General features: G+C 39.4%; 1 protein-coding gene across 1 annotated transcript; it reads left to right on the forward strand.

Moving 5' to 3' along the window:
• Nucleotides 1-3,244: 3,244 nt before the first annotated feature.
• Nucleotides 3,245-5,023, forward strand: LOC131159262 (cytochrome P450 89A2-like; the record flags this gene model as incomplete). The annotated part of the gene is made up of 1 exon (XM_058114008.1): nt 3,245-5,023. A coding segment is annotated over one exon (1,572 nt), but the record flags the coding sequence as incomplete, so codon positions are not given.
• Nucleotides 5,024-7,582: the final 2,559 nt, after the last annotated feature.

A 7,582-nucleotide genomic window follows, 5' to 3' on the forward strand; every position in this document is an offset into this window, starting at 1 on the left:
TTTTCCAGATTTTGGTAAGGAGATGTCTAATTATGTTTGTTGTGTATTCTTAATCTATTAATGTTATTCTTTGTTTTCTATTAAAAAAAAAAAGTGAGAGAGATAAGAAGAAGAAAGGAAACTCTTAAATCTTTACCTTTCCAAAATAATTGGAACTTCATAATGTTATAACCAACGATTTGTGTAGCAAAAAAAAAAAAAAAAGGGTTTTGGCATGATTTACTGAATGTATTTAAAGTAGTATTTGTATTTTTCACAAATTATGTTTGGTTTTTAATTTTATTTGTGAATTTCTTAATTTTTGATTTTAAAAAGTATATACATAACTTATTTACATATTCTTATTTTAAAAAATGAAAATATAAAAAACTTATGCCTTAAAATCAGTTTTGCCTGGCCTCATAAAGGTTACAACACCTTACCGTATAAATTCACGTTTAAAACCTTGATGCTTATCTTTTTTAATTTTTTTTCCCAAAAGAAAAGCTATTAATTAACAAGGGAGAAAAATTTACAATGGCTAGAGGAGAAGAGAATATCTTAAAGAAATTTTAAAAGAAAAAAAAAAAATTGCATTGGCTATTGTCTTTTAGCTTTTGTTTTGCTCATTTGAAATACCTCTTTCAAGGCCGGCTCTTCACAATATGGGGCCCTAGGCGAATGATCTAATCAAGGACCCTTAATATATTTTTTTTCTTTCTTTGTTTTTCATATCTGGATTCATATTTTCTCGTTGACATAATTAAATTTCAAAATTAACACTAACTATAAATTGACAAATTATGTAAACAAATAAAAACAAATTTAATAAATCTATAGAAATGATAGATTGAAAAAATATAACCTGATTATTATTATTATTACAAATCGGTCGGCGAGCGAGGTTTTAGAGATATCAGATTCTTGTGGGATACAGCGCTCTATCCTCAAAACTTCCAAAATCTAAGAAAAAAAAAATTCAAAGTGAAAATAATAGAAAAATAATGCACAAACATTGAAATCAAAATTAGGGTTGATGAAAATTATAGAGAATTGGAGGCCCGAAAATGATGAACACAAGAACAGGAGCAAAAATCATAGAGAGACCGAGAGATGAGAGTGAGAGAGTGTGAGAGATGGAAAGATTTTTTTAGAGAGGCTAAGAAAAAGATATGAGAGTAATAGATAGTTAGAAACATAATAAAGTTGTTAGTTGGGAAGTCAATGAAACTTGAAAAAAAAAAAAGAATTAAATTACATTTATTTTACTTTTTAAAATACAATTTCATTTATTTGTTAGTTGGGAAGTCAATGTATAGGAAGAGAGTATAATAAATAATGTTAACATTATTTAATTAAAAAAAATTTATGGCCCCAAAAATATATTATTATATTAAAAAAATTTTAGGAGCCCCAAAATTTTTGGGACTCTTGGTGAACACCTCAGCCGCCTAATGGAAGAGCCAGCCCTGACCTCTTTGATGGCCTATTGGCTATTACTATGATAGTCTCATACTCTAGTCTCAGACTCTCAAGTCATGTATCAAATTCTGAAATGACATGCAATTTTTTCTTCCCTTTTGTCCTTTCTTTGCCAATGTTTCTCGCTTACTAAGTTTTTTGAACTGAAAATTGTTCTTTTTTTTAATTGAAAAACGTTTATCCTGTTAACCAATGAACCTTTGCCGTTGGGTGGAGGATGGGCATGACAGAGGAACGAATAAAGAATGTGAACAATAGTTTCCAAAACGAGGTGTAATAAAATATTATCTCTTCATGACACTCACCACTTTCAAAACATGTGCCCGCCCCCACCTCATGCTTAATAATTTAAGTTACTCATAGTTAGACCTGGCAAAATGGATAAAAATCTGTTAATCCGAACCGTATCCGACCCATTTTAACTGACTCATAATCATCCATTTGTTAAATGAGTCAAATATGAGTTTTCATTTTCATATCCACCTCCTTAGCGGGTCGGGTCGGGTTTATCCGACGGATATCCACCAACCCGTTTCCATTATTAAATATTAACCTAAACCCATAAAAGGCCACTGCCCCCTAAGCCATCTAGTCCAGCAGCTCCAACCCACTGTGGCACTGCCCAAAGCTCAAAGGCCCAAGTGCCCACATGGCCCGCACGCGTGCCCCTCTCGAGTCTCGGCCCCTCCCACAGCCACTCCTAGAGTCCCAGCCCCTAGGCTCCCATCCCCCAGGTCAGTCCTCGAGCCCTAGCTGCAGAGACTCAGAGAAGGAGAACTGGAGAAGTGGGGAACTAGTCGGCGGCCGCACGAAAGACAAGAGAGTGAGAGTGGAACAGTGGTGGAAGGCATAAAGAGTAGAGCTCGGAGGGACTACCAGACTACCTTCTGAGTTCTGAAGCCCCCTCGGATAGAGGAGATGAAGAACAGTGGAACACCCGCCGGCCACTGGTTCTAATTCTGAATAGAGGTCTTGCTGGTTCAAAGGATCGAAGCTCCTACTGGTTCAAAGGATCGAAGAGACTCGCAAGTCGCGAAAGGTCAGAGACTCTGAGATTTTGCTAAGTGTTCTTCATTTTCTTAATATTGCACATGTACAATTTTTCATTTTTTTCATTGTTTGAAATTTAAATTTGATGATTGCCTTTGGATGTTCCATATCCTTTCTGCGTAGTATTACTAGATCTAACTGCAACAACTTTTAGTTCCTAGCTTATTGATCTTGATCTGGATTTGCAGTATTGAGTCATTACTTGTTTGGTTGTTTGTTTTATTGTTTTTATCGATTATTTAGGCATATTTTTAGTTGAATTTATCACGATATTTCTGATAAGATGCCAAGCTACATTTGTGTGTAAGTGTGTGTGTGTGTGTGTGATTTTTTTTTTTTTTTTTTCTGTTTGCTCTTATGCATGTTCCGCTTGCTACTGCGACGGCAGATTTGAGCACTACAATATGTATGGTGTAAATTATTATTTTGGGCTATTGAGCTTCGAGCACCACAATTTGTCTCACTGGGTTCTCTTTTCAATTTATTTCCACATTCTAATCTATATTTGTAGATACTACACCCGTCTAAAGTTCAAATTTAAATTATTATTATAAAAAATAAATTATTAATAAAATTATATTTAAAAATGACAGATTATCCGTCCATCCGCCATGAATTATCCGACCCGAAACCGCCTAATCCGTCACTTAAACGAGTCGAATATGAATTATGATTTTTTCACCCGATAATCCGCCGTATCTGTCATGGATAAACCGACCCGATCGGGTTCATCATCATCGCTTCTCTTTGCGTCGCTGCTCTCTTTAAGCCCCTCTTCAATCTTCCCTCTCCCACCAGTCCTAAACCCAGCAAAATCAAAGGCAAGCTACCTCCAGGACCCTCCACTGTTCCCATCATTGGCAACTTCCCACGGCTCCGGAAATCCATTTCAGAAATCGAATCCATTCTTCGGAACCTGCACACCAAGTACGGACCCCTCATCTCCCTCCGCTTTGGCTCTCGCCTGACAATCTTTATTGCCAACCATTCCCTTGCCCATCAAGCCTTGATACAAAATGGTGTTGTCTTTGCTAATCGTCCCGCAGCTACTCCAGTTGGCCGAATCTTTAGCAGCAACCAACATAGCGTCAACTCCGCTGCCTACGGCCCTGTCTGGCGCCTTCTGCGCCGCAACCTCACCTCCGAAATACTCCACCACTCACGGGTGAAGTCCTACTCTCACGCTCGCAGGCGAGTCTTGTGTATCCTTGTCAACCTTCTCAAGACTAGCCAATCTCAAAAATTAGGAGAGCCAGTTCAGGTGATGGACCATTTCCAGTATGCCATGTTTTGCTTGCTTGTTTTCATGTGTTTTGGTGAGGAGCTGGAGGAGAAGAAGATAAGAGATATCGAAGATGTGCAGCGTCAAGTCCTACTATCCGCTGCACGATTCAATATACTCAATGTCTGGTCAAGATTGGGAAAGATTTTATTTCGTAGTCGTTGGAAAGAGTTAATGCAGATGCGCAAGAGCCAGGGAGACGTATTGATTCCTCAAATAAGAGACGGAATGAAAGCCAAACTGGAGACCCAACGGAAGAATATGCAAGATGGAGAAGGTAAGAATGAGTCTGTCTTGTCTTATGTCGATACTTTTATTGATCTTAAGCTGCCGGACGAGAAGAGAAAGCTTAATGAAGAAGAGATGGTGAGTCTGTGCTCAGAGTTTTTGAATGCCGGCACCGACACTACCTCAACGGCGCTGCAGTGGATCATGGCCAACCTGGTGAAGTATCCACATATTCAAGAAAAGCTTTTTGCAGAGATTAATGGGGTTGCCGGAGAACTTGGAGGAGGAGGAGGACCCGAAGAGGTGAAAGAGGAGGATCTGCAGAAGATGCCATACCTGAAAGCTGTGATATTGGAAGGGCTGAGACGGCACCCTCCGGGCCACATGGTGCTGCCCCACGCTGTCACTGAAGATGTAACATTGGATGACTACGTTGTGCCAAAAAATGCTGTTGTGAATTTCATGGTAGCGGACATGGGGTGGGACCCAAAGGTGTGGGAAGATCCGATGGCTTTCAAGCCCGAGAGATTCCTATCGAACGGTGGAGATGGGGGGGAATTATTTGACCTAACAGGGAGCAGAGAGATTAAGATGATGCCATTTGGCGCGGGGAGGAGGATATGTCCAGGGTCTGGTCTGGCCATGCTTCATTTGGAGTACTTTGTGGCTAATTTGGTGTGGCATTTTGAATGGAAGGCTGTGGATGGAGATGATGTTGATCTCTCTGAGAAGCAAGAGTTTACAGTAGTGATGAAGAATCCATTGCAGGCTCACTTGTCTCCAAGGCTGAAATAAGGATCCAATTCATCAACATGTTGCTGTCCGTCTGTGTCTAGTACACTTCTTCTAATAGCTATTTTGTTAAAAAATAAAGGCTGTATCATTGTAAAGTTGGAAAACTACGGAAGCCTGCAATTATAACTTAATATACTGTTTTCTGCAGGTCTGCTACCATAAGGAAATCTCTTTATTTTTAATTTCTAGTGCTTTTATCTGTCACCACCTTTTTAGTTTTCTTTTTTTACTTCTCTATTTCTTCTGTGGAATGATTTTACCATCTCACAATTCAAAAGGCATGGTTTTACTTCTCTAGTGTTTGGAATCATCATTTCTCACATACATTTTATATGGAGGCTCTAATGATGTGTTGAAATATGGCTCATTCTAGAAGCCTACAATTGCCATTGAAGTCTTCAATGGTTGGCTAATTTTTCAAAGGTAGGTGATTAGTGGTTGTAATAGTGGTTTTTCCTAACCTATATAAACCCATCACCTCCATTTGTATTCTCATCCCCAAAATTGTCTACTTCTCTCTTAGGCACATTCTCTCTTCTCTCTCTCATTTTGTAATATTTCTACAATAGAGAAATATTGATTGATAGTGTCCGAGGACGTAGGCACAATTAGCCGAACCTCGTTAATTCTGGTGTTCTTCCGTTTATCTATTCAGTAGTTAACTTTTGTCGGGTATAGTTGTAGTAATATATTGTGTTAATTACATGTCTAAGGAAAATTCTGTCTAGGAAAGAAGGATTTAAGCGGTCCGTTGTGACCCCCCACTTCCCTGGGAATTTACCTGGTGTAATTTTACACAATTATTCACTCTCTATTTACCTGTACAATTGTAACTGTGATAAAGTTAGGTGGAACAGTCTCAAGTTTCACAACAATTGGTATCAGAGCCAAGGTTATTCTTAGTATGCTCTGTGGTTGCAGCTTAGTCTGATCTTCCACATCAGAAAAGTTTTCCTTGGGCTATTGGCATTCCGCATCGGCAGCTATTGAATAAAATCTATGGTAGAGATGGCAGATAGTGCAAAAGCATCCACATCAAACTCGTCTATTTTGGCAAGAACTACTGTGACAAATGCCAGATTTGCAGTGGAGATTTTTGACGGCACCGGTCATTTTGGTATGTGGCAAAGTGAGGTTCTAGATGCTCTCTTTCAACAAGGTCTAGACATTGCCATTGAAGAAGAGAAACCAGAAGATATTGAGAAGAAAGAATGGGGGACCATCAATCGGTTAGCATGTGGTACAATTCGATCGTGTCTTTCAAGAGAGCAGAAGTATGCATTCTGTAAGGAAACTTCTGCAAACAAGTTGTGGAAGGCACTGGAGGAGAAGTTTTTGAAGAAAAGCTCTCAGAACAAACTCCATATGAAGAAGAGACTATTTCGCTTTACCTATGTCTCGGGTACCACTATGAATGATCATATCACCAACTTTAATAGGTTGGTTACTGATCTAGTTAATCTGGATGAGACTTTTAAAGATGAAGACCTGGCTTTGATGTTGTTGGGATCCCTTCCTGAGGAGTTTGAGTTTCTTGAAACTACTCTGCTCCATGGAAAGGATAAAGTGTCTCTTGGCGAGGTTTGTGCTGCTTTGTACAGCTATGAATTGAGGAAGAAGGACAAGCTTGAAAGCACAAGTGGAGCCAACGAGGCTCTAGTAGTTCGAGGCCGTTCACAAAGCCAGAATAATAGAAAGAAGGAGAGATCCAAGTCAAGGTCCAGACCAAACAAAGATGAATGTGCCTTTTGTCGGGAAAAAGGGCACTGGAAGAAAGACTGTCCGAAGCTAAAGAATAAAGGCAAACCTGATAAAGGAAAGGCCATCTCCAATGTGGCTGAGTACGAAGATGGGAGCTCAGATCTTTCGCTTGCTGCTACGCCATCAACTAGTTCTTCGAGTATATGGCTACTAGATTCTGGGTGTAGCCATCATATGTGTCCCAATCGGGATTGGTTCTTTGATTTTAAAGAACTAGAAGGTGGAGTCGTCTACACAGCAAATGATGTCCCTCTTACCACACATGGGATTGGTTCAGTCCGCTTGAGGAATCAAGATGGATCAATCAAAATATTGACGGACGTTAGATATGTACCAAGTTTGATGAAGAATCTTATTTCTGTGGGAACCCTAGAATCAAAGGGATTCAAAGTAACAGCAGAAAACGGAGTCATGAAGATCATCTCTGGTGCACTCGTGGTAATCAAGGGAATTCGGAAGAACAATAACTTGTATCACTATCAAGGTCGTACAGTTATTGGGACAGCAGCAACAGTTTCTTCTGATGATAAAGCCATAGAAGCAACTAGGTTATGGCATATACGCTTGGGGCATGCAGGTGAAAAATCCTTGGGACTTCTTACAAATCAAGGATTATTAAAGGGAGCAAAGACCTGCAAGCTAGATTTCTGTGAACATTGCATCAAAGGGAAGCAAACAAGAGTGAAATTTGGTACTGCAATCCATAATACCAAGGGTATTTTGGATTATGTTCACTCTGATGTGTGGGGACCTTCCAAGACAACGTCACTGGGAGGAAAACACTACTATGTGACCTTTGTTGATGATTTTTCTCGAAGAGTATGGGTGTATACTATGAAAACTAAGGATGAAGTGTTAGGAGTCTTCCTCAAATGGAAAAATATGGTGGAAACTCAAACAAGCAGAAGGATCAAGTGCCTCCGTACAGATAATGGTGGAGAATATAGAAGTGATCCATTTCTTAAAGTCTGCGAAGATGAAGGTATTATACGACACTTCACAGTG

Source organism: Malania oleifera, chromosome 7 (genome assembly GCF_029873635.1).
Source record: "Malania oleifera isolate guangnan ecotype guangnan chromosome 7, ASM2987363v1, whole genome shotgun sequence".
Taxonomy (NCBI): Eukaryota; Viridiplantae; Streptophyta; class Magnoliopsida; order Santalales; family Ximeniaceae; genus Malania; species Malania oleifera.